This window comes from Cololabis saira, chromosome 10 (assembly GCF_033807715.1).
Source record: "Cololabis saira isolate AMF1-May2022 chromosome 10, fColSai1.1, whole genome shotgun sequence".
Lineage (NCBI taxonomy): Eukaryota > Metazoa > Chordata > Actinopteri > Beloniformes > Belonidae > Cololabis > Cololabis saira.
In genome coordinates, this window is record NC_084596.1 from 45,805,497 (window position 1) to 45,833,339 (window position 27,843).

At 42.9% G+C, this 27,843-nt stretch overlaps 1 protein-coding gene across 1 annotated transcript; it reads right to left on the reverse strand.

The window, feature by feature from the left end:
- Positions 1-7,231: 7,231 nt before the first annotated feature.
- LOC133452140 (immunoglobulin lambda-1 light chain-like) lies at positions 7,232-17,655 on the reverse strand. Its single transcript, XM_061731359.1, has 5 exons — positions 17,487-17,655; positions 17,088-17,394; positions 12,990-13,057; positions 7,781-8,089; positions 7,232-7,647 (listed from the first exon to the last, which is right to left on the reverse strand). Exons 1-5 carry the CDS (start codon positions 17,527-17,529, stop codon positions 7,421-7,423), a joined length of 954 nt encoding a protein of 317 aa, XP_061587343.1. The 5' UTR covers positions 17,530-17,655; the 3' UTR covers positions 7,232-7,420.
- Positions 17,656-27,843: the final 10,188 nt, after the last annotated feature.

A 27,843-nucleotide genomic window follows, 5' to 3' on the forward strand; every position in this document is an offset into this window, starting at 1 on the left:
TTGTTTTTAGCAGCTGGAGCTTCAAAGCAGCTTCAGATTCCTGAAGGTCCTGGTTAGATTCCTGAAGCAGCAGGTCCTGGTTAGATTCCTGAAGGTCCTGGTTAGATTCCTGAAGGTCCTGGTTAGATTCCTGAAGGTCCTGGTTAGATTCCTGAAGCAGCAGGTCCTGGTTAGATTCCTGAAGGTCCTGGTTAGATTCCTGAAGGTCCTGGTTAGATTCCTGAAGGTCCTGGTTAGATTCCTGAAGCAGCAGGTCCTGGTTAGATTCCTGAAGGTCCTGGTTAGATTCCTGAACAGTGTTGGGCAAGTTACATCCAAAATATAATACATTATATATTACTAGTTACTGTCATTTGAAAGTAATTAGTTACATTACAATATTACTATATCTGAATTGTAATGCGTTACACTACTTGTGTATTACTTTTGAGTTACTTTCAACAAAATAGCAAACAAAGATAAATCTTGTCCCACTGGCAGATTTTTCTACTTATTTCAAGTGAAAATGTACTTGAAACAGGTGAAAATTGTCAAATAAGTTATTTTTCTGGTGTTATTTTTCTGGTGATGACTCTAAATGTTGAAATAGCAGTAAAACCACATTCATTGATGAAATGACATAAGGGATGGAAAGAAGGGATGGCAGTTTTACAGGGGGGATGATTTGGACCGTTTTTATTTCAGGGGGGGATGATTTGGACTGTTTTTATTTCAGGGGGATGATTTGGACCGTTTTTATTTCAGGGGGGATGATTTGGACCGTTTTTATTTCAGGGGGGATGATTTGGATTGTTTTTATTTCAGGGGGGATGATTTGGACCGTTTTTATTTCAGGGGGGATGATTTGGACCGTTTTTATTTCAGGGGGGGATGATTTGGACTGCTTTTATTTCAGGGTGGGATGATTTGGACCGTTTTTATTTCAGGGGGGGTGCCATCACATCACCCCTCATCCCCCCTCAACTCGAATACTGCTCACACGGAACTCAGAACTTCTTCATAAATAACTCCCAGAGAGAAAAAAAAACACCAGCAAGCTAACAAACAAACCAATAAAGCTCTCAGAGTTAACAAAACGAACTAGCAATCAACAACTCGCAGCTGTTTTAACCTCTCCTCCTGATGGGCTGCAGGTGTGGTTTAAGGCTGATTTATGGTTCCGCGTTACACCAACGCAGTGCATACGCCGTGGGTTACGCGAACTACTGCGTACCCTACGGCGAAAGCTCTGCGTCGATTTAACGCGGACCATAAATCCGCTCTCACAGCGCGACTGACTGTGAGCCCGGCTCGTGCTCCTCGCCGCGCGCAGCTCCTCGCCGACTCCGCGCTCATATATATTTAATAAATGTATAAAGCCCATATATTCATAAAGCCTCACTTGGCGAGCTCTAACGCTGAGACCATGGTAGATTTAAGTTACACGCGGACACGCCGCACTGTTGACTTTTCCCTGCCGGCTCTGCTCATTGAACAGTCCCCACACAAACAGTGTCCAGCGGCGCTACGTTCCGCCGCGCCGCGCCTTTTTTCTGTTGTCGGGATGTCTCGCGGACGCGGTGTTGGTGAATTCTTTAAAAAACAACAGCTAAACGGGTTAAAATGCGTTGTAACGCGCGTTACTTAGATTGTAACGAGTAAAATATTACCGAAAATTTATTAGTAATGCGTTATATTACTGCGTTACAGCAAATAGTAATACATTACTGTAATTGCGTTACTTTTGTAACGCGTTACCCCCAACACTGTTCCTGAAGCAGCAGGTCCCGGTTAGATTCCTGAAGCAGCAGGTCCCGGTTAGATTCCTGAAGCAGCAGGTCCTGATTAGATTCCTGAAGCAGCAGGTCCTGGTTAGATTCCTGAAGGTCCTGGTTAGATTCCTGAAGGTCCTGGTTAGATTCCTGAAGGTCCTGGTTAGATTCCTGAAGGTCCTGGTTAGATTCCTGAAGGTCCTGGTTAGATTCCTGAAGCAGCAGGTCCTGGTTAGATTCCTGAAGCAGAAGGCCCTGGTTAGATTCCTGAAGCAGCAGGTCCTGGTTATATTCCCGCCGGCCAGACCATTACTTCATGTCATTCCCCTTCTCTCTTCCCCCTATTTCCTGTCTCTCTCTCACTGCACATATGTATTGAAGGCAAAATCTTAAAGAAATAAAATATCTTTAAAAAGAATTAATCTACCTTCCGAACTCGCCGCAGCCCCCTAGGGGGCGCGCCCCCCAGTTTGGGAGCCACTGGATTACTGTAATGTGTTATTAGCAGGATGTCCAAGTAATTTGCTGAATAGGCTCCAGCTGATCCAGAATGCAGCAGCACGATTGCTGACAGGAATCAGCAGGAGAGACCACGTCTCTCCAGTGTTAGCGTCGCTCCATTGGCTACCTGTAAAATTCAGAATCCAATTTAAAATTTTATTACTTGCGTATAAAGCCCAAAACAGCTTAGCTCCGCGATATTTACAAGACCTGATAGTGCCTTATGTTCATGGCAGAGCTCTCCGTTCTCAGAGTGCAGGTTTACTCGTAGTTCCTAGAGTATCTAAATGTAGATTTGGAGGGCTGGCGTTCTGCTATCAGGCACCACTACTATGGAACCAACTTCCAATCTGGGTTAAGGAGGCTGACACCACCTCCACCTTTAAAACTAAACTTAAAACCTTTCTGTTTAGTAAAGCCTATAGCTAGTCTTTACTAAACCTCTAGCAGGTGTTGGTAAATCTCTAGTTAGTGTAAACTCTAGTGTGTTAGAGTCAGTAGTCATAGCTGCAGCTATAGAACAAGACTATAATAGTTAGTCTCAAATATAGCTTGGTGGTAGATATGCTGCTATAGGCCTATGCTGCAGGGGGGCACCGACATGATCCACTGGGCGGTGCCTCTCACCTTTCTAGTTTGTTGTGCCCCCCCCCCCCTTTCTCTTTTGTGTATGTTTGCAGGCCAGAGCTTCAGGAGTTGCATGGATGTGAAAATCCCCAACAACAATTACACAATCAACATCAACACAGATGACAGACAGACGTCCAGTAAAATAATCAAAGAAGGTTCCTGGTACTTAGGTGGTCTCTAGACCAGGGGTTCTTAACCTTTCTGACCTCGAGGCCCAATTTTTTCAGTACAGAGCGGCCCAGGGCCCAAGTAAAAACCTTGTCAAATAAAATGATCATCACGGACTTTTATGAAACATGTCAATGTTAACATGCACATGTCAAGCTTGATTTATACTAGGACAAATCAATCAGTTCAGGCTTATTAATAAAAAAAGATCAATAATTAGATTTTACTTAAATAAAAAAGGAAGGACTCAGAATAAAAAATATATATACATATAAATCAATCAATGGATGGCAGTAGAGCGGGTCGTCCAATGATCGGAAGGTCGGCAGTTCGAATCCCGGTACGTCCTAGTTGCTGTCGTAGTGTCCTTGGGCAAGACACCTTACCCACCTTGCCCCCGTGTGAATGTTTTTGAATGGTCGGAGGGGCCGACTGACGCTTCTGTCAGTCTGCAGGGCAGCTGTGGCTACAAACGTAGCTACCACCACCGGTGAGAATGTGTAGGAATGAATAATGGTCTCTGTAAAAAGCGCTCTGGGTGTCTTGAAGGGCGCTATATAAAACCAAGCCATTATTATTAATAAAAAGTCAAATAAATACATTCAAAATAATGTTAAATTAAATAAACTGTAAATAAAATTGAAATAAAGCGCAAATGAAACTATATTTGTGCTAGCAGAACCAGAAGAATCTTTATTTTCTTTCATATACATATAAAAAAAAAAATACAATTTCCTTTTTATCTGCAGCTCTCAATGAGACACTTGGGCCTCTGAGACACAATCAGGTCCAGTCTGGGTGGAATGGGGGAATGGCTCACTCGCTTGTAGCCCCTTTCACACAGAGATTCCGCAATATTGGTGTAAAGAAGTCCTGCCAATACGCCGCCTTTGTTGGTTCACACAGAACCATACAACGCCGGCATAACGCCGCTCCCGTCTGTAAATTCACACAGCATGCCGGCGTTCCGCAATCAGAGGCGTGACGACAGCGTCAGCGCTGGCCCCGGCTGGCCCCGGCATGCCGGCTGTGTCATTCACACAGACCCCGTTTCGGCTCTGTGACTACCTCCGCTGCCGGCTTATTGGTGGGGCCACTTGGCCCCCCCATTCCGCCTCCGTGACTTTCACACAGAACAGCGAGGCGGCTTAAAGGCGCAACGTTCCCGCCTCGAACTGGCTGTGTGAAAGGGCCTTATAAAAATAAAGGATCACGCCGCGCTCGCTCTCCCCGTTGCTGGGCGCAGACCAAGTAATCAATCCCTGATACTGGCAGATCCAAGCCGACTCTGAGCGCAGACCAAGTAAACGATCCCTTATCCTGGCAGATTTAACCCTATTTTGTGCAAAACAAAAGATTTTCTCCGTAAATACAGGCCTTAATAGTACACGTGCAGCTAGATAAGTGTCCGAGGTAAATGGAACGTGCCGCGGCATTATTCTCCTTTTTTATAGAGCTCCCCCGCTTCTTCCTCTTGGTTCCCTCCTCCACCGGCTGGCAGTCAGTAACAACTGACTAACGCATTAGCGCCACCACATGGTCGGGATGCAGTCCCGCGGCCCCCGCGGCCCAAACCTACAAAACAGAATTTTTTTCGCGGCCCACTAGGGGGCGCTCGCGGCCCAAGTGTGGGCCGCGGCCCTATGGTTAAGAATCACTGCTCTAGACGTTAAAGTCACATTATAAAGGAGCATTGTTGTCATGAGACATTAGCTTCCATTGAAGGGAGTCACTAAACAGAGCAGCGGCTCCTTTCAGGTTCTGTCCAGGTTTACTCTTGAAGATGGAAGTGGGAAGGGTTGTTTCGGGACTGCTGCAGGATTATCCTAATTTAACCAAGTTTCTGTTAAGTATATCTGTGTTTTGAAATAAACTAACAAGTGTCTTAATAACTTCAGACAGTTATGTGAAATGTTTCACTTTCTTAAGAAAATGAAGCCAAATGGACCAGAATTCCTCCATAACCATGTGAGACACTGATGAAGTCAGACAAGAAACCACAACTTCAACCTTTTACTGCTGAAGGTGGATCTAAAAGCTATTTGATCATGGGTTACTTAGGTTTGATCATTTGATATTTGTGCGAATTTTAATGAAACCAACAATAGAACGGTTGTAGGTTGTTGATTTGAGGTTTTGTGTAAAACTAAAACCAACTGTGATCAGATGGTTTTGATGGTGTTTTTAGTCCAAACTAAAGCAGAATTAATAGAGGAGCAGTAACTGTTGTACATGACTGGATATATTTGTTAAATGTTAAATGAGTGAAAGCTTTTAACAGAGATATTGAACAGGTGTAACTGAGTGGTAAACATGACAGATTGTTTGTGTCGGTGGTCTGTGTGTCTCAGTGTGGTTTGTGTTGCTCTGATGAACGATAACAGCACTACAGTCAGCTGCATCATCTCTGGTAGAAGCTCAAAACTTTCTCATGACATCAACTTCAACACTTTTACACAAAAACTCAACTATTCATGCGTTTGTCCGGACAAAGAAAAATTCCAGCTGAAATGACTTGGATTATATCTGGAATTGTGTTGTCAATCAAACTAGTTGAACGTCTTCTCTGTGTAATCTTATTGATTATTCATCATGAACGCCAGATGTTCACCAGCAGGTTTTTTGTGTCTCCTTTCGCCCCTTCAGAGTTCATCCGTCAGCTCTGAGTTGATGATTTGAGTTGTGTTTCTAACAGATGAAGAACACACATACTTCCTGGAATCATTATTGCACCGGGCGATGCTCGTAACTGTCATTTTGTTGTTCAAGTAAAAAGCCACAGTTGTGGTGTGAAGGCTGCAGATCAGAAAGCCACACAGCTGCAGCAAAAGCCCTTTGATTGGCTGTCAGCATTTTGATGTTTCCTAATAAGCACAGAGAACAGATTCAGATCACCGGCTCCCCTCCATCTCTGCAGGAAGTCTTTTCTCTGCTTTCTGAAAGCTGTTTTTTGACTCACACCTCCACCAACACTGATGCTCCTAATGACCACACAAGTCATTCAGCAACATTCACTCTTCAGTCCTGACTGATTCAACCTCTGGAAGTTTGTTTTTAGCAGCTGGAGCTTCAAAGCAGCTCTGCTGGTTGTTCATGTGTGGAAACAACAGTGTCATCAGCATAGCAGATGAGGCAAATCTCATTTCTCACTCTCACTCTCCCAGAGTGATGCAGAAAAACTAGTTGATGCGTTTGTATCTTCTAGACTGGATTACTGTAATGTGTTATTAGCAGGATGTACAAGTAATTTGCTGAATAGGGTCCAGCTGATCCAAAATGCAGCAGTACTGACAGGAATCAGCAGGAGAGACCACGTCTCTCCAGTGTTAGCGTCGCTCCATTGGCTACCCGTAAAATTTAGAATCCAATTCAAAATTGTATTACTTGCGTATAAAGCCCAAAACAGCTTAGCTCTGCAATATTTGCAAGACCTGATAGTGCCTTATGTTCCTGTCAGAGCTCTCCGTTCTCAGAGTGCATGTTTACTCGTATTTCCTAGAGTATCCAAATGTAGATTTGGAGGGCGGGCGTTCTGCTATCAGGCACCATTACTATGGAACCAACTTCCAATCTGGGTTAAGGAGGCTGACACCACCTCCACCTTTAAAACTAAACTTAAAACCTTTCTGTTTAGTAAAGCCTATAGTTAGTGTTTACAAACCTCTAGCTGGTGTTGGTAAATCTCTAGGTAGTGTAAACTCTAGTGTGTTAGAGTCAGTAGTCATAGTTGCAGCTATAGAACAAGACTATAATAGTTAGTCTCAAATATAGCTTGGTGGTAGATATGCTGCTATAGGCCTATGCTGCAGGGGGGGCCCGACATGATCCACTGATTATTTATTATAAGTATCTCATAACCATCATTTTTGTCCATCGTACTTGTAGTTTGTTGTCCTGGTCTGCCCCCCCCCCCCCCCCCTCACTGTTTGGCTTAAGGTTTTTCTCCCACTAGGGGATATTTTACCTGCCATCGTTCATGTTATGTTTATGTAATAATTGCTCGGGGTTCATGTTCTGGTCTCTGGAAAGATCCTAGGGACAACTTCTGTTGTAATAGACGCTACATAAATAAAATTGAATTGAATTGAATTGAATAGCAGCACACATTCATGTCTCTGTTTCCATGTTTGGATCATGTGACACTTGTGCCAAGCTGGAAACAAGGAGAGAATAAACAGGTATCAAGGTTAAAACTAGCTTTATTGACAATCTAGTGCTGAATAAAGGTCAAGAAGCTTCCACACTGTATACAACGATGATATTTCAGAGAAAAAGAAGAAGAAAGCTGAAATTGTCCAACGCAGCTAATAACAGAGCTGATGACGTTTGCAGGACACGTCAACATGAACATTTGTAAAGAAAACAGTCGGTCAGCATATGTTCAGTTGCTTTCTGAGGATCATCAGCAGAGACAGTCCACAGCAGTACACCAGACTCTTGACTATCAGCACTGTGTAGAGCAGACAGAGCAGCTTCACCCTGCACTGAGACTGGAAGAAGTCTGCTGGAGGAGAATCTGCTGGAGGAGAATCTGCTGGAGCTGGCAGCTCTGCTGGCTCTCTCTCTGGAGGACAGGAGGCTGCTGGAGCTGGAAGCTCTGAAACAGAAAAGGGGTCAAATGTTTGGAGCTGCTGGGAAAAAATGTCAGTCCTGTGCTGCTCTGCTCTCTCTGACAGCGTCTCCACGTGAAGTTGAGTCTCTACTGAACACAGTCACCTAGCCTTCATTACCTGCTTGTGTCTGGGCCTCCACCGTGCCTCCCTCGTGCTTGACGGAGCAGCTGTATGTGTACGTGTCCAGATGGAGGCGATGGACCACTGTGATGGAGGCGCTGCGTCCCGACTCTCTGAGCTCCACCTGCTCTCCCTCAGCAGGGGGAACGTCCTCCAGCGGGCTGTTCTTCTTCTGTCTTTTCCAGGAGAACCGGACCAGAGGAGGAAACATGTCTGAGGCCACACACAGCAGGGGGCTGCTCCCCTCCTGGTGGGCTGTGGATGCTGCTGGGTACACGCTCACCACAGGATTCACTACCTGCTTATCTGAAGTTTGACACAGACACACATTCACACAGTCAACAGCAGCTTCCAGCACTGCACTGCATTCAGTCTGATCCTGGAAACACATGGACTCTGATCACTAAACTACTAAATCAATACAGCACAAACGTCTCTACATCCACTGAATTCAGCTTCACATCAAACACACTCATCACCTCATTTCAACATGTTTCTCACCTGCACGTGTTTTCAACACATCACACACAACACAATTAGACCTTTTATTGGACCTAAAACACTCATGTTCATGTTATTTACTCTCATCACCGGAAATATTTGTTTTTAACAACTAAACTGGAACGTTTTGGTCATGTGATGTGAGTCCTGACAGTGTTTGTACTATAGAAGGCTGCGCTTAGTGAACACCTCTTCAATTAAATTAAATTAAATTAAATTAAATTAAATTAAATTAAATTAAATTAAATTAAATTAAATTAAATTTCATTTATATAGTGTCTAATACAACAAAAGTTGTCTCTAGGCGCTTTCCCAGACCCAGAACATCTTTCTCTGATGATGGACAGTCCAGACTGTCTCCCTGCTTTTAAATTAAAAAAAAAAAAAAAAAAAAAAAAAATATATATATATATATATATATATATATATATATATATATATATATATATATATATATATATATATATATATATATATATATACATATATATATATATATATATATACATACCTCAGGTTTTTACCAACAACCATTAATATATGTATATATATATATATATATATATATATATATATATATATATATATATATATATATATATATATATTCATAAAATAAATATATATTATATATTAAAAATGCATATGTATATATATATATATATATATATATATACATACCTCAGGTTTTTTACCAACAACCATTAATATACTGTATATGCAGACAAAGAAAAAAAAAAAAAAGACCATATCTTTACAACATGGCTCAGCCAGGAACTAACAAAGCTGGAAGACTTATTGAAGTTCTCCTTCTATGATCCCTTCAGCAGTTCCAGCACAAATATGGCTCACAGAGAAGTGAATTATTCCCATGAAATGAGCCCTGGGTCGTAGCGGCCACGGAAGCATTGTGCTCCAGATGTTCTGCAGTAGCTGATGTGAATCGCAGCCATTCTAGTCAATAGGAGCAAAGTGTCCTATAAGTGACCCAGTACAGCGAGAAAAATGCACTTTGCACAAAATGCATTTTACTGCACAGGTTAGAGCATGTTGTTGGGATTAAAGGGACCGCTACGTTGGTTTAAATCATATCTATCTGACAGGTTCCAGTTTGTTCAGGTACATGAGGTTTCTTCAGAACAGTCAAGGGTTTGTTATGGTGTTCTGCAGGGTTCAGTGCTAGGGCCAATCTTGTTTAGTTTATACATGCAGCCCTTGGGAAGTATAATCCAGAATCACGGCATACACTTTCATTGCTATGCTGATGATACGCAGCTCTATTTGTCTATGAAGCCGGATGAGACAGAACCGTTGGTTAAACTTCAGGCATGTCTTAGGGACATCAAGGACTGGATGTCCAGAAATGTCTTGCTTCTAAATTCAGATAAAACAGAGGTTATCATTCTTGGTCCAGAGCATCTTAGGAAGGGATTAGATGGTGTTGCGATGGCTTCCAGTGCAACTGTGAGGAACCTTGGTGTTGTTTTCGATCAGGATTTGTCGTTTAAACCATATGTCAATCAGGTTTGTAAAATAGCATTTTTCCATCTCCGTAATATTGCAAAGATTAGGAAAATCCTCTCGCAGAGTGATGCAGAAAAACTAGTTCATGCGTTTGTATCTTCTAGACTGGATTACTGTAATGTGTTGTTAGCAGGATGTCCAAGTAATTTGCTGAATAGGCTCCAGCTGATCCAGAATGCAGCAGCACGAGTACTGACAGGAATTAGCAGGAGAGACCACGTCTCTCCAGTGTTAGCGTCGCTCCATTGGTTACCCGTAAAATTCAGAATCCAGTTTAAAATTTTATTACTTGCGTATAAAGCCCAAAACGGCTTAGCTCCTCTTTATTTGCAAGACCTGATAGTGCCTTATGTTCCTGTCAGAGCTCTCCGTTCTCAGAGTGCAGGTTTACTCGTAGTTCCTAGAGTATCTAAATGTAGATTTGGAGGGCGGGCGTTCTGCTATCAGGCGCCACTACTATGGAACCAACTTCCAATCTGGGTTAAGGAGGCTGACACCACCTCCCCCTTTAAAACTAAACTTAAAACCTTTCTGTTTAGTAAAGCCTATAGTTAGTGTTTAGTAAACCTCTAGCTGGTGTTGGTAAATCTCTAGGTAGTGTAAACTCTAGTGTGCCAGAGTCGTTCCTGTAGTTTCTTGTGCTGGCCCCCCCTTCTCCTCCCTTTTCTCTCTTTTGTCCATGTTGCAGCATCCTTTGCCGGACACCGGAACCTGCAGCGTGGGAGTGAGAGGCGCAGGGTAACGGCCCGAGCAGGCGGGGGAGAGGTTTGTCCGTCAAGACTCCTCTCCCTGGCCCTGCCCCTTCTCAACCTTTCCCCGACCCTGCAGCCCAACCTGGGACTTGATGATTGGGCCGGAGCTTCGGGAGCTGCATGCTGGCCTGCGGTCCCCACCCCTGGTCATCCCGTTGCTGCTTCCACCTGCCTGCTGTGCTGCTGCCGTCCCTGACCCACCAGTCTGGCCCTCGGCAGGAGGGTCCCCCCTTATGATCCAGGTCCTGCTCAAGGTTTCTTCCCTCCTAAAGGGGAGTTTTTCCTTGCCACTGTTTGGCTTAAGGTTTTTCTCCCACTAGGGGAGTTTTTACCTGCCATTGTTTATGTAATAATTGCTCGGGGGTTTATGTTCATGTTCTGGGTCTCTGGAAAGCGTCTAGAGACAACTTTTGTTGTATTAGACGCTATATAAATAAAATTGAATTGAAATTGAATTGAAAAAAAGGGACATAAAGAGCTACTTTCAACCCCGTAACAGGTCTTGTTTTAAAATGTAACAAAATTTAGCCAAAATAGGACATAAAAGAGGTCAAATCATGATAGACGGTGTAAAAACTTCTATGCTGACAGTGATTTCAAGTCCCTCCTCAAAACCCACATCTTCAGCCTGGCTTATGAGACCTGATGTTCCTCCTGTTTGCGGCTGCTCTGCTACGGCTTCTGTGCAGTCTGGTTTTTTTTTATGAGTCTGTCTTATTATTTTAACGATTCTATTTGATGTTGTACGGCGACCTTGAGTGCCATGAAAGGTACCCTATAAATAAAATGTATTATTATTATTATTATTATTATTATTATTATTATTATTATTATTATTATTATTATTATTATTATTATTATTATTATTATTATTATCAGGACAGTGTCATTTTACTTGTGTGTGTAAAAACCTCTGTTACCTAACTATTAGATCAATGTAAAGGAACAGAAACCAATGAACAACTAACTGTTTTTTCTTTCTTTCTTCAGAATAGATGAAAAAATAAAGTAAAAAAAGATCAAATGGACGTTCATATATATGCAGTAGTATTAACTTTTACACAAATAAATATATGTTTATATATACATATATATGTGAACATATATAGCCTATGTATATATATGTTTATTTTAACACACATTTCAGGAAATATGACCCTTGACCCCACCTGTAGTTTTCTGCTGTAAAAGAGCGTAAAAACATGAAGACTAAAGAATATAGACGCTTTCCTGGTATGGTGCACTGCCATGTTGCCGAGATATCAGCCTCTTCAGCTGACCGCCGTCAGGAAAATCCTTCTTACTTCATCTAAATTCAGCGATGTGGTAGAAAACGGATGTGGAATGAATGAAAACCAACCAAAGACGACTTTTTGAAGTTTGTTAAAAACTGCTTCAAAACAGGGGATGTTTCATTGGAGGTTATTTTGTGTCACAATAACTCAGATCAACATAATAATAATAATAATAATAATAATAATAATAATAATAATAATAATAATAATAATAATAATAATAATAATAATAATAATAATAATAATAGTAATAATAATAATAATAATAATAATAATAATAATAATAATACGACAAGCGTTTGTTTAAGCAAAGAATTGTCTGCTCCTGAATTATTGCAATTTGAAAACTATCTCTGGAAGATAAACACAACATTAAAGTAATTGTTTGTGTGAATAATCACCAGTTAACCACCAAAATCTTATCACCATCACCATTAAAAACGTCCCCGATTGACAGCCCTCATTTATAGATTTCAAGAAGAGCCTGGAACAACTGCTTTGTTGCTAATTAAACTGGTTGGTCATCAGTCCGTTATTGTGATGGTTATTAATTCATGCTCTTTATGGTTAAGTCCCTCGTAAAGACAAAAAAGTAGAGAAATTCATGAAAACAGAAACTGATTTTACCATCACCACCATCCGTACTGATCTATAGATAGATTGATTTGTTTCTATATCTGAGCTGTCTGAGCTGACTTGGTGTTTTCTGGATTGTTTGTATAAAAACAACCATGAGGACATTAAAGAAAATGGACTCATAGAAGAAGAATCACTTCAACCTGGATTGTGTCTCATCATTCACTATTCAGATTTTTATCTGCCATGAAAGATCCAAATGTAGCTTTGTAGTTGTATTCAATTCCTTGTTTTCAAAGAGCAGCAGATGTTCAGATTTACTGAGATGATCAAACTGTAAACTTGTGGAGCATGTCTGATTTTTGCAAAAACAAGTTTAGTTGTTCATTGACATTTCCACGTTTTCAGAAATGAGCGTTTCTTCTGTAACAACGGCTGCTCAATCAATTCTCTACTAAACAAGAACAAACTAACGTGGAAAGCTGGAAGCAGCTCAAACTGACTTCAAACACATGTTCAACTTAAAACGGCTGAAGGAAAAGAAGCGTTTGTTCTTACCTGTTACGTACAGTTTACTTCCAGATCCAAAGATGTAGTACCACAGTGAGGAAGACTGGTACAAAAACCTGTGTCCTGTGTCGGCTGAGTCCAACAATGTGGCAGTTTCAGATTTCAGCTCCATGAGGAGTTTCTCCGATGTTCATGTCAACATGACTGTCCAGCAGCCTTTCCTCAGAGACTACTAACCCATCCATTCACTGCTTCAACCAGTGTCATCAGCAAACAGTTCAGAGCAAGAGTCTTCCAGAAGAAACTGAGGAGCTGTGGTTTCTTTCACTCCATACACCCCACCCACCTGCAGGATGGATACCCCCTGTGTGTGTGTGTGTGTGTGTGTGTGTGTGTGTGTGTGTGTGTGTGTGTGTGTGTGTGTGTGTGTGTGTGTGTGTGTGTGTGTGTGTGTGTGTGTGTGTGTGTGTGTGTGTGTGTGTTCAACTTCAAGTTTATTAATAAAGCACAAGTTAAATGCTAGTGAGTAAAAATGAGTTTTAAGATGAGATTTAAAAACAGCCATAGAGATAGCCAGGCGTATGTGCAGCGGCAGCTCGTTCCAGAGTTTGCGGCCAGTTCCTGCAAAGGCCCTCTCCCTCCTGCTCTTTAGCCTGGAGGGGGAACTGTTAGGCGGAGTGAGCGCTTTTGACCAACAAATCAATGACTTAAGGCTGAGTTATGGTTCTGCGTCAAAACGACGCCGTTCACACGCCGTCGCCGTGACGCCGTCGTGAACCTTCGGACTTCTCCGTCACTCCATTTCTCCGCGGTGCAGTACCCCCTGTGACCACTAATTCACGATCTTTTCCTGAATGGTTTATCCGACTTTTTCCGGTCACAGTGAATCAAAGAGATAAGGACAACTATTGTGCAAAAAAACAAAACAAAAAAAATCACACATACACGAAGAAAAGAGTGCTGAACGCGTAGTTACAATTTTTGGGAGGTGCGTCAGTGACGGCGTCAGTGACGGCGTGTGGTACGCGTCGATACGTACCCTACGGCGTAGGCACGGCGTCGTTTTGATGCAGAACCATAACAAGTTACACGCACAACGTTCCTCTGACAATTCTACAAACTAAACCTTTTACAATTTTACGTGATTATTTTCTAAATCCAGCAGGTATGCCTGATGCCTTTGACTCCAACAAAGCCACCTCCCTCGCCTGTGCTCCAGGAAGACATTCACTGACACTGAGTCCAGTTGAATAAAGCTTTTGTGAATTCTGATGTGGTCCTTGTTACCGGCTTAGTGAACGTACCGCACCTGTTTCTGGCTCTGTGCAGACGCACGGAGCCTTCACAGCCACTATGTGGGGCTGCCAAGTTGCAAGATGGGCATAAATATACAGAAATCCTGGGATATGGAAGTTATCTGTGGAGCTGAGCTATTGCAGGGATGTCTGGCGAGGTGTTTAACACCCTGAGGTTTGTCAGACCTACAAACTGTTCTGAGTGACAGAAGGAGGTTCCCCTTATCCGCCCAACCTTGTGTTCCACCTTATATACCTTAAAGTGGATTGTATTTTTACGTTACCGTGTGTCTTTCCTTTCCTTTTCTTTCCCAGTCGTCTCTGAGTTCAGCGTCTCTCTGATCCGCAGTTCTTAGTTTGCTGTTCTGCTGGATCTTCTCGGTGCAAACCTGAATAACATCAGAGAAAAATAGCGTGTAAATAGGTATTGCCGCTTTTCAAAATTGTCAGCTGATTATTCCTTTCAAGTCACAGCTGATCTGCATTTGATGTAAATGAATCTATAAGATGTCACACACACACTTCTCTTAGCATGTTTGCTGGCCCCTGAAAGTTTTACGTGTCTGCAAGTTCACCTTCATTGTTTCATCGTAAAAAAGCCAACACTCTGGTTATTTCACAAACATGAAACATTTGATTTGTCGAAAAACATTGTGTAAGTTAACTCTGAAATATAGTGAGTAGATTTCAAACAATCTCCAGTTGGTCCTGGACTATATTTGCAGAGCCAGCCCAAGATTGTATAGTTTGAAACTTTAAATATCCCAATGATTGAATCAGAGGGTCTGGAGATAATCCAGGTGTTGTTGTCAAAGTTCTAAGGTTTTTCCATGTATAATTTGAATATCTAGGAATTAACTGGGTTTCTGCAGTAACTGCAATCAGAGGTGATCTGATTTTCATCACAAGACACAATAATAGACAAAGAATGTAATAAATAATGGGTGAATGGGTGAATAGGAAAAAGGCTAAATCGCTTTGCAGAACCTATAAGTGACTGAATTAGAGAAATAAACTATATGAGCGCAATCCATTTACTTTAAGGAGAGACTCAGTCGTCAAAGGAAAGCATGCAGGTGTTTGTGTTGTTTGGTTGAGATGAAGAAAATACAAACGTGACAGCACACTTGATAAGTGTCATCATCGTTTTCAGCAAATCAGTTCCAGCATCAGATGCACAGAGTTCAAACACTCTTTAATGTAGCTAACCTCGGAACGTCATCAAAGACATGTGATTCAATTCAATTCAATTCAATTTTATTTATATAGCGTCTAATACAACAAAAGTTGTCTCTAGACGCTTTCCAGAGACCCATACCCAGAACATAAACCCCCGAGCAGTTATTACATAAACAATGGCAGGTAAAAACTCCCCTAGTGGGAGAAAAACCTTAAGCCAAACAGTGGCAAGGAAAAACTCCCCTTTAGGAGGGAAGAAACCTTGAGCAGGACCAGGCTCATAAGGGGGGACCCTCCTGCCGAGGGCCAGACTGGTGGGTCAGGGACGGCAGCAGCACAGTAGGCAGGTGGAAGCAGCAACGGGATGACCGGGGGGGGGGGGGTGGACCGCAGGCCAGCACGCAGCTCCTGAAGCTCCGGCCCAATCAGCAAGTCCTAGGTTGGGCTGCAGGGTCGGGGAAAGGTTGAGCAGGGGCAGGGCCAGGGAGAGGAGTCTTGACGGACAAACCTCTCCCCCGCCTGCCCGGGCCGTTACCCTGCCCCTCTCACTCCCACGCTGCAGGTTCCGGTGTCCGGCAAAGGATGCTGCAAGTAAAATTGTAAAAGGTTTAGTTTGTAGAATTGGTGATAACAATCTACAGCCCGGGGATGAAGTCCGTGCGCACACCGAACCGGACTTCTAACAGCGGCGTCGGAGAATTAAGCCGGGAGCGACAGGCGAAGAAAAGCAGTCCACCGCAAACAATCATAAAAATAAAGGCATGCAAGCAGCAGTGTCCTCTTATCTTAAGTACAGTCAGTGGCCGCGGGTCTTCTTCGCAGTTTTCCTCCGGTGATGAGAAGAGAAGAGGCTTTAAACAGCTCCGTGTTAAGCCTGATTTATGGTTCCGCGTTAAATCGACACAAAGCCTACGCCGTAGGGTTCAGCGTACGGTGCGCGTCGCCGCGTAACCCTACGCCGTAGGCTCTACGTCGGTGTAACGCGGAACCATAAATCAGCCTTTATGGTGCGCTGGAGAGGAGAGGAGGCAGGGAGCTGGGTGGAGGGGGCGGTGATTTAGTGGGTTTATACGTAACGACCCGCCAGCAAACCACATGCGCCGTTTTTGCACAGTTATGCGGAAAATCCCAGAAAGCACACAATACACTGAATGTTAAAAGTTCGTTGTTTTTTGGGTGTAATTGATGTCAAGACACCCAACAAAACACAAAAAATCAAGAAAAATGTGTTTTTCATGTCACAATCCCTTTAAAGTGCCTTAACCATGTGCAAAAAGCTGTAGGATTTTGGAACTCTAGAAACTCTAGGAACTACGAGTAAACCTGCACTCCGAGAACGGAGAGCTCTGCCAGGAACATAAGGCACTATCAGGTCTTGCAAATAATGCTAAGCCTTTTTGGGCTTTATATGCAAGTAATACAATTTTTAATTGGATCCTGAATTTTACAGGTAGCCAATGGTGCGACGCTAACACTGGAGAGACGTGGTCTCTCCTGCTGATGCAGTGATGCAGAGACTGGTTCAGCTCAGTTTGTTGGAGACTATGAGGTGAAATGGGAACCTGCTCTGTGGTTTACTGCTCTCTTCCCGTCACAAACTCTGTTTGACATCTGTTCATCTGGAGCTTTTTGTTCAAGCTGCAGGGATTATTTCTCACTGTGGGAAGCAGACAAACAGGAGCAGTAGTAGGTGGCTGAATGATCCTCTTTAACTCTTTCTATCTTCAACTCCCAGCCCCTCTGTGTTTTCACTGCTGAGAAATCTGCTTTCTGAGGGTGACCCAAATCTGAATTGGTTTTGCCAGTATTTCTATCAAAATTAAGAATCACTCTGAATGTTTCTGATTCTTTCTTCTGGTACCAGAATACATTAGCGGCAGAACACTGGTCTGTTCCACAGCCGAAGGAGACACTTTGACCAGCTTTCCTGGTCAGTGTTAAATCCTCCTGAACCAGCTCCACTGCCATGGCGACCAGCGCTGCAGAGACACAGACACACAGGTGAAGGTCAGTGTGACCGCGTTTTTTCCAGGTGGAGTTTGTGGGCTCCTGATTGGCTGGAAACACTCACCTGAACACAGACAGCACAGAGCAGCAGCTGGGAGGAGAAGCATTGTGTGCAGCGATGTTTCCTCTGGTGAACGTGGGGAGAAGTGTCTGTGATGTAGCTGAGGCCCAGCAGGGAGGAGATGTGAGATCAGACGAGGGCCGTGCTTTCTAACGGCTCCTCTGAGCTCCCATCAGCCCCTGCAGCGCACAAATGAGAGCTGGAGCTGCTGGATGGTTTCACAAAACAAAACAAAACAAACGCCCAGCATTTAGTTGTGCTACTATGTATGTATGTACTAATAGAAGTACTTATAATGCATAGTGTTACATTATCATTACTTTAATATAATACTACAATATAATAGAGAACAATAGACAGCAATGGTAGAACTATACAGGACTGTGTCAGAAAATTAGAATATTGTGATTTTCTGTAATGCAATTACAAAAACAAAAATGTCATACATTCTGGATTCATTACAAATCAACTGAAATATTGCAAGCCTTTTATTATTTTAATATTACTGATCATGGTTTACAGCTTAAGAAAACTCAAATATCCTATCTCTGGGAATCTTAATCTTAAACTGTAAACCATAATCAGCAAAATTAAAATAATAAAAGGCTTGCAATATTTCAGTTGATTTGTAATGAATCCAGAATGTATGACATTTTTGTTTTTTTAATTGCATTACAGAAAATAAAGAACTTTATCACAATATTCTAATTTTCTGAGACAGTCCTGTATATATATGTAAAGCACTTCATATAATAATAGTTCACGGATCCACCAACATGCTCTAAACGGAGTAGGAATGAAGTAAACACTTATCCAGTCCTACACATGAATCTTACATACATTCTTACATATAACAACAGTTTCAATAAGCTTACTTATAAAACACCCATACCTACTTTAATAACTCAATTATATGTATATATATATATAGTCCAAAGCAAATCAAGGCAAACAAAAGAAACAAAACTAACGCCCAGCATTTAGTTGTGCTACTATGTATGTATGTAATAATAGAAGTAATTATAATGCACAGTATTACATTATCATTACTTTACTATAATACTACAATATAATAGAGAACAATAGACAGCAATGGTATAACAATATACTTGATTAACTATATAAGAGTAGATATGCTATACACACTGGTTCATATATTTACCTCCAATTATATAAATAAAGATTACTATAAATCTATATATTGACATATCTACATATAACTATGAATCAATATATAATAATAGAGATATAGATACACAAATACTGTATGTATAATACAACTCAATATATCCATAAACATACCTACATTTAACATATCTATATACGTAATATACGTCTATATATCTACATATATTAATAAATCTTCATATCTACATGTTTATTCGCATCTTTATTTTGAATGTTTCTTTGTATCTTTTTTTAAATTGTGATATGTTTTGACTTTCTGACAGCAGATGAAACAGATCTGTAATGCAGAAAGACTTCCAAAAAGTATTAAAAGTATTCAAATGTCATACAGGCTGGCCATTGCAAAGCTGCGTGTTGATCTCAGCTCCTGGTCCTGGAGTTCTGGAGTTCTGGAGTTCTGTATCACAGTCAGATCTATGACGGACTAAAGAGATACAACAGGGCCTATGCTTGAAAGATGCTACGTTTTCTGTTAATTAATGACATGGTTATTTTTAAACTAACGTGCTCACATCCAATTTTTACTTTTTGTTCATGATCCTAACTATGTTGTGTTTTAGTTGAAGTTCTTACTAAATCAGACGGGCCTGTATGTAAAAATCCATAGATCAATGTTTATATAGTACTTTAATGTATGAGGTTAAAAACCTGAAAGTGTTGGAGCTGTCTGGCCGAAATGATGAAAACAAAATGTGTTCTTGTTGAAACAGATGACACTGTGTTCATAACACCACTGCAAAAACCACGAAAGGGACCAGAACCTGATCAATGTAGTCAAGTCACATGTTTCTCTGTTTGTGTGTTTCTACAAAAAGATGATGAATGGAGCACAGATACTGTTACGGTTTGCTGACTTCTTTTGTTTTAGCACTTCCAGGACAGGAAGATGATGACAAGAACTGGGACATTGTTGAAAAGAGGTGCTTAAATGAGAAACATTGTTGTATTGAAGGGATTTTGGTGATTTAACTTTCCTCCTTTGAAATAAAGGAGCAGAGATCCCAACTAGCAGGTTAACAGAACGCTGAAGTTGGTTTCTGATTCGACTGAAAGGACATTCCTCTGCCGTTTAGACCAAAAGACCTTAGACCAGGTTCAGGTCAAAAACCACAATACCAGCCTGCTCAAACTTGGAGTAAGTTGACTTTTAGATAATCTAAAACACAGTTAATGATTTATAAAACCTTTATTCCATTTTTCCAATTGTAAAATAGGACAATTTCTCTGAACATCCACTGGTGCAAATGTAAACAATATTTTGTAAAACCAGAATTTTTATTAAACATCATGAATGTTTTCAGTTTTGTGTAACCGTTTTGTCAATAGTTTCATAATTCAACTTCAGGTCTATTTTTTGGCGGTACCTGTTGGTTTTGGGGGTTTATACGTCACCTTTTTCAGCCATTCTGAGTTTGCAGGTTTGTCTTCTGCATGAAAAAGATCATTTTAAAGAATCACTGAATGGAGCCCATGCTGAGTCTTTATTTTAGTTATTATATTATTTCAGTCTCACTCAGATATTGCAGTTAACCAGTGGTTCAAATGTGTTTCTATGAGCTTTTAGATACTTTTTTCCACAACACGCATTCAAATGTCGATCACAAATACATCCACAAGAAGAAAAGTGTCTAAAAGGAAGCGCTCAGTTTTATTTTTAACATTTTTTTATTTATTTTTTATTTTTTACCTTGTCTGGACACATATTAATGCTGGTAAGAACCTAAGGCATTGTTACTATATTTATCTCATCAATATATATATACATATACATACGCATACACATACATATACACATACAAATCAATTTTTTTTTTTTGGGGGGGGGGTAAGGGGGAGGGGGGGGGGGGTGACATCCGTTGCTAATCCAGGACGCAAGATCACACATGGAGGGACGGAACCGGCCAAAACACGAGCAGCAACCGTCCCAGAGCGAGTGTGTGTGTGTGTGTGTGTGTGTGTGTGTGTGTGTGTGTGTGTGTGTGTGTGTGTGTGTGTGTGTGTGTGTGTGTGTGTGTGTGTGTGTGTGTGTGTGTGGTGTGTGTGTGTGTGTGTGTGTGTGTGTGTGTGTGTGTGTGTGTGTGTGTGTGAACCAGGAAGAACCCGCAACCCAGGAAGAACCCGGAACCAGGAAGACACCGGAACCAGGAAGGACCCGGAACCCAGGCCACCAGCAACCCCACAGAGGGAGGGAAGAGGGCGGGAGGGTGGGACCCCCACCCGCCCCTGGTGTTGAGTGCATGTGATTAATGCAATAAAAACAGGGAGGGGGAGGTCAGGGTATCATACTGACAATGACCCCCCCTCCAGAATGAAGTATCCTTGTTAAATGTATTTATTAAATGTTGAGTGTGCATGTCTAAGGTGTTATTAAAATCGTGGGGCGGGGTGTACCGGGCCATGTGGGACAACTTCCCCCACGCCCCTTCGCCTATGTGCGTATGAATCGTGTAGGGGGGGCAGGAGGGGGAGCGGAGGCCGAAGCCAGGAGGCAGGACCAGTAGAGCCGGCCCTGATAGGCGCCCACGCTCCCCTGCCGGCCATCCAGGTCGACGGGGGCCGGGCCACCGAGCCGGGCCAGGGCCCCACCGCACCTCCATTTCCCCCTCCGCCGGAGCCCCCAGGCGGAGGGGGAAATTATATATATATTATACCCCGGAACCACCCCACCTGCATTCAGTTTTATTGATTATTAAAGATTTGTAATTTTTTCACAAAAATGATTAAATTTACACTGTTCAAGGTTGGGTACATGAACATTGAAGTCACGTGGACATAATATAACAATAGCAGATCAATTCACATTTATAGGAACTTACAGTAAACATGGACTCTTTAAGTGGCTCCTGCTTGAAAGTTGAACAGAAATCAAAGAAACAATCGACAGAGATGTTAAGGACCCCTCAGCTGTCCTGCTCACTGGCTGACTAAATGGGTACACTATTACTAAAACAATGTTACCATCTAGTGGTAAAAATAGAGAACAACTTATGTGTAGGATTAATACCGGACACTGTAAAGGGGCCTGAAAACAAATACTTAAACAAAATTTTATCACTAGCTTGCAAAAAAGCTATTACAAGGAACTGGTTGTCAAAGAAAATGGAGAAGCTAACTTTATCTTTAAGACAGGAACAAAACCAGTTTGATAGTCTCTGGGAAAACTGGATAAGCTTTATCACAACATCTAAATATATTACTGAATGATGCATAATTAAAACAAACCCCAGTTCCTAACTCCACTCAGATAGTTCTGTTCATCTGTTTGTTTGCTATTTTTGTTCACTTTCTTTCATTTTTTCTTCTCATAAGAGTTATACTTGTATGCAATATTTTACTGTTTTACAATTATATTTTGTTTTAATATTATCAGTACAGTTATCAACCAAAGTTTTTTTTTACAGATATATATGAAGGTCAAAGAGTTTACATGAGGTAAATGCATATATTGGTTCTATAACTATTGTTGTCGACCGATAACTGGTGCTGATGGTGTACAAAAGAATTTATTTTTTTTATTTTATTATTTTAATTAGATATTTTATTTTATTTATTTATTTTTTCTGGAGGGGGGTATTTAGTATTTTAAGATGACTTCTCAGAATGTTCGAGGGACGAAAGTGAAAATCCCTTTTTTGCTATCCCCTTACAAATGCTTCTTCTTTTTGATTTCTTCTTGATTTATTTATTTAGTATTAGTTTTGTACTGTACATCGGATTTTGGTTGATGATTTGACTCGATTGATACTGTAATGATGTGCAACTTGTAAAACTGACTTTATTTTTCTAATAAAAAAAGTTGAATAACAAGAAATGGAGAACAAAATATGGGGAATTGAGGAAAACGTTTGTTTTTGCTTTTCTCCAAGTAAGAATCCAGCCTCTGTTTCATTTCAGCATTGATTCACTTCTTCTCCCTCAGATCCTCCAGAAACCATGTCCTGTCTCCTTGGTGCTCCGTTCACTTTCCTTTGCATTTCTCCTCCCACGTGCCAGACTCTCCCCCCTGATCACGGCTTCACTGAGTCTGGTCCTCAGATCGTCTGCAGATGAAGGCGGTGCGTAGGAGCGATCCTGGTCCAAACATGACACAGTTTTGGAGCCATCTCTTCTAATCAGACACTTATTTCATAGCTGGTTCAATGTGCTGTCTACTGGCCTGTATCTTCATCTCCCCACCTCTTCGTCCCTCCACCGTAACTGTGTGTGCACATGCATGCAGGCTAAGGATGGACAGTCAACAGCATCATGAGGTCACGTCTGCACACGTGCACGGATAAGTGCGGTGATCACAGCCACATCCAGCTAACCACAGATTTCACCCCCCGGGCCCTATAAGAGGAAACATTATGTTTCTATATATATTCATTCATTATTTTTAAAAGTTTCTTTTGCCAAACTTCAATAAAATGACGATAAACTCATTGCTAACATTTAATATTTCTTTTAATGTTTCACGTGCTCATTGTATCTAGTTATTTCTCACAAATGTCCTTGTTTGACCTATTTTTCCCCAAAGTAGCAAACAATTGTGGTGTCTCAATAACAACCATCGACATAACAGAGAAGAGCATGGTAAGTGCAGGTCTGGCACATGAATGAATGAATGAAGTTTATTCAGTCATGACAACACAAAAAACAACACAACACCAAAAAAACATTGTGCACAGCATTGACATTTCACACAAAACCAATAATCATGTGTTGGACAATGAAAGGCATAGGCTGAAGCCAACTGCTTATAAAAGCCTATTATGGAAGTCGTGAAAATAGATGAGCCGACAACTTCTCACGGTGCGGACACAGAAGCATGTGTCCCTTTATTAAATCCACCGGTTAACTCAACAACAAACGTTAAGATTCTTCTAAGTTCTTCTCACACAGAACTAACTGACTCCAAAAACGTCACCGTACTTTGAAGGACCGTTACACATTAAACACATATCTTAAAACCTGAATAAACACTGTATGGTAATGCTGTGACTAACATCTCTATGCAGGTGAATTATGTACACATCACATGAATGATAAACTACACACGTCCCCCCAGAATTCACCCTCAGAGAGAAAACTGAAGAAACAGTCAACGATGTGGGGGACGAAGCAATCGGCCGTGGCGGCTCCGTCGAACGGGGAAACGTGGAACCTCCTTCACAGAGGCGGGTTGCTGAGGTCTGCTGCGGAGTGGTAAAGGGGCGTGAAGTGGGGACCCGGACGGTGGGGGCCTCGTCTGGGTGGCTGGGCCAACTCAATTGGTTCAGCTAGATCCAAATGAGCCGGTTTAAGGTGATCCACTGACACACACTCCAGTTTACCTCCCATGTCCACAACAAAGTGCTTGTCCCCAGGCTCCACCACACGGAAGGGGCCCTCGTAAGGTGGGCGAAGGGGTGCCCTGTGTCCATCGACACGGATGAAAACATAACCTGCGGACTGCAAGGAACTGGGCAAATGTGAGTTAGGCAATCCGTGGCAGGACGTAGGGAGCGGTGCGAAAAGTCTGGCATTGCCGAGCAGGGCGGTGCGTTGGATTGCGGCAGACCAAGGGGCAGTGGTGCTGGGAATGAAGTCCCCCGGGACCCGCAGTGGCTGACCATAGACCAGCTCCGCAGAGGAGGACTGGAGGTCCTCTTTTGGCGCCGTCCTGATTCCCAGCATGACCCACGGTAGTCTGTCAACCCAGGAACTGTCCATGAGGCTGGCACGCAGGGAGGCCTTCATAGACCTGTGAAAACGCTCACAGAGGCCGTTACTCTGTGGGTGGTAGGCTGTGGCGCGGTGGAGTTTAACCCCCAAACTGCTAGCTATGGCGTTCCACAGCGCAGACGTAAACTGAACGCCGGAAGGAGGAAGAAATGTTAGAGGGGGTGCCGAAACGGGACACCCAGGTGCCAATAAACGCCCGGGCCACGTCGGCCGACGTTATTGATGACAGTGGAACAGCCTCCGCCCATCGTGTTGTCCTGTCCACCATAGTCAACAAGTGTGTGTAACCCAGCCTTTCTCAACCTTTTTTCAGTCGTGACACCTTACAAAAGTGAATAAAATCTCACGACACCACAGAGTAAAATATAATTAAAAACCACACTGCATCGCTCTGACTGTAAATGCATATGTCCCGTTTATTTTGTATCAATAACTTGAACACGATAACTGCACCAGAGTAGGCCAAAGCAGGAAAGCTTCTTTTCGCACAGTGGCGATCCGCACAACGTGGTATGAGAAGTCATCGTTAACTGTTGTGCTTGGTTGCCACGCTGATGGACAGAAACTATGGTGATTTTTAAAAGAAAGACATTATAAAGTCATTGTAAAGGCAAATGAAAAGGGCTGGATGGATGAAGGGATGATGATGAGTGGCTGAGGCAGGTCTATGTAAGGTGACCTGGTGGTTTTTTTCCACACATCACCATCGCTGCTGATCTGTGACTCTACGCGCGCCCATCTCACAGACAATGTAACAAAAAGAAGTGAAAAAGTGAAGCCTGATTTACGGTTCCGCGTTAAATCGACGCAGAGCCTACGCCGTACCCTCCGGCGTAGGCTCTGTGTTGGTGTAACGCGGAACCGTAAATCAGCCTTAAGGCTGCGAGCGGCGTGTGAGCGTTGGATGACTGAGGGGGAACACAGTTTCACCAAGAGTGGAAGGCAGCGCCGGGCAAGTTATGCCACAGTTTGCAGATGGATTGTTGATCCGTGGGCTAACGTGTCTGCTGGGACTATTTTGCGAGCTTTTGCAAAAGCCAGCATTTCCGAGGCGCCGCACGGGAAGGAAAGTTACTCTGACAGCGATGAAATTCGGACTGGCACAGCTGATTTAGCGGAGCTCTTTAATGCAGAAACAGAGGATGAGACTTCGATGGGTTTGATTAATGTAAAAACTGAAATAAAGTACAATCAAACAAAGTTTTACTCCTGCTCTATTTTTAAATACGCACACTTGTGTGCTTGTTCTGCGGCGCGCGTGTGTGTGAGTTGTTGTAAGGCGGCGGTCCGTCTGTGTAGACGGCGTGTGTGTGTTCTAAATACAGATATGACACACAAAACTGAGGGTACGCCTTTCCACATGGCGCGCCGAATGGTCGCGAAAATACGGTATATGAAATGTAATCTTGGTAATTTTTTGACGACACCCCTGAAGCAGTCAGACGACACCCCAGGGTGCCGCGACACCCCGGTATAGAAAGGCTGGTGTAACCCTGCGAGGGAGGCAGGGGACCAACTAGGTCCATGTTAACATGGTCAAAACGCCGCTCCGGCACCTCAAACCGTGCTAGAGGAGCCTTAGTGTGCCGATGAATTTTGGCGCGCTGGCATTCGACGCATGTGTTTGCCCAGTCTCTGACATCTTTTTTAAGACCATGCCACACAAACTTGTTTGCCACCAGCCATTGCGAGGCCTTGGTTCCTGGGTGTGAGAGGCTGTGGATGCCGTCAAAAACTGTACGCCGCCACTTCTCAGGGACGACAGGTCTAGGCGAGCCTGTGGAAACATCGCAAAGCAAAGTCGTGCCAGCTTCATTAAACTTTATGTCCTGCAGCTGCAGACCTGTAGTGGATGAACGAAAAGCCTGCATACCCGGGTCTGCAGCCTGGTCCGCTGCCATGTTGCTGTAACCTAGGGCGAGGTGGACTGTTCGTGCAACCGCCCGCGAGAGGCAGTCAGCGATGTGGTTGCTGTTCCCTGCCACGTGTTTGATGTCCGTCGTGAACTCGGAAATGTAAGTCAACTGTCGCTGCTGTCTACCAGACCATGGCTCAGTGATTTTAGACATGGCAAAGGTAAGCGGCTTGTGGTCCATAAAAACAAACGTGAAACGGCGCCCCTCCAGCATGGAACGAAAATGTTGGATAGCCAGGTAAACACCAAGTAGCTCACGGTCAACGGTGCTATACTTCTGCTCGCTGCTGCGTAACTGCCTGCTGAAAAAAGCGAGAGGCTGCCAGGCAGTACCCACCCACTGCTCATAAACCGCCCCCACAGCATAGTCTGAGGCGTCAGTGCTCAGTGCAATGGGAGCTGAGGGGTCAGGATGAGCCAGCATGGTGGCTCTAGCCAGGGCCGCTTTTGCATTAGCAGAGGCTTTGTCTCTTTCTGGGTTCCAGTCCACCTCACGTTTGGGCTTGCCGCCTTTCAAGGCCTCATACAGTGGTCGCATGGTGTGGGCCGCCCCGGGTATGAAACAGTGGTAAAAGTCAACCATACTGAGGAACTCCTGCAGTGCTTTCACAGTGGGCGGGCGTGGAAAAGCGGTAACCGCCTCCACCTTGGATGGCAGAGGGACCAGCCCATCCTCAGTGACCCTGTGCCCCAGAAAGTCAATGGCGGAGAGGTCGAACTGGCATTTTGCTGGATTAATGATAAGGCCATGCTGACTAAGCCGCTCGAAAAGAATGCGAAGGTGTGACACGTGCTCAGAAAGAGATGAACTTGCTATGAGGATATCATCGAGGTACACAAAAACAAAAGTGAGGTCACGTAAAACTGAGTCCATTAACCGTTGGAAAGTCTGAGCTGCATTTTTGAGCCCAAAAGGCGTGCTTAGGAACTCAAACAAACCAAATGGTGTGATCACTGCAGTTTTAGGAATGTCAATGTGCACCTGATGGTATCTTCTGATAAAGTCCACCTTTGAAAAAATTACCTTACCTGGAAATCATTAAAAGAACAGATGGCAACAGGAAACATCACAATTGTGAGCTTTTCAAAGTTGTAGCAGCTAAGTTAGTTTTTCTTCCGGTAGTTTAACTTCCGGTCCCCCCCCTATCCAATCAGAACCTTCCCAACCCCCAGACCTGGAGAGGAATTGGAGAAAGACCATCAAACGTGTTTTCCATGGAAACCTCAATTCAGAATTACTATTTCCATGTTAACTCTAAAATAGTTTAATTCGGAATAATTAATTCCAAATTAAAAACCATTGTGTAACCGTGGCCAATGATCCTCAAAATCTCCCCAAATTCAACCATCGTCACACAGCAGCTGATGTGTAAAGGAAACGGCGGTTCTGTCCTATTGAGGCTCACATGACGATCAATATTTAACCATTAACTGTAATCAGTAACCCGGTGCATGCAAGGCCAAACTCCAAGTCCAAATTTAGACCTTGACCAGTTAAAGAAAAAAGGAAATATGGAAAAAAAGCTTTCAGAAATAAGAGATGCACTCATTCAC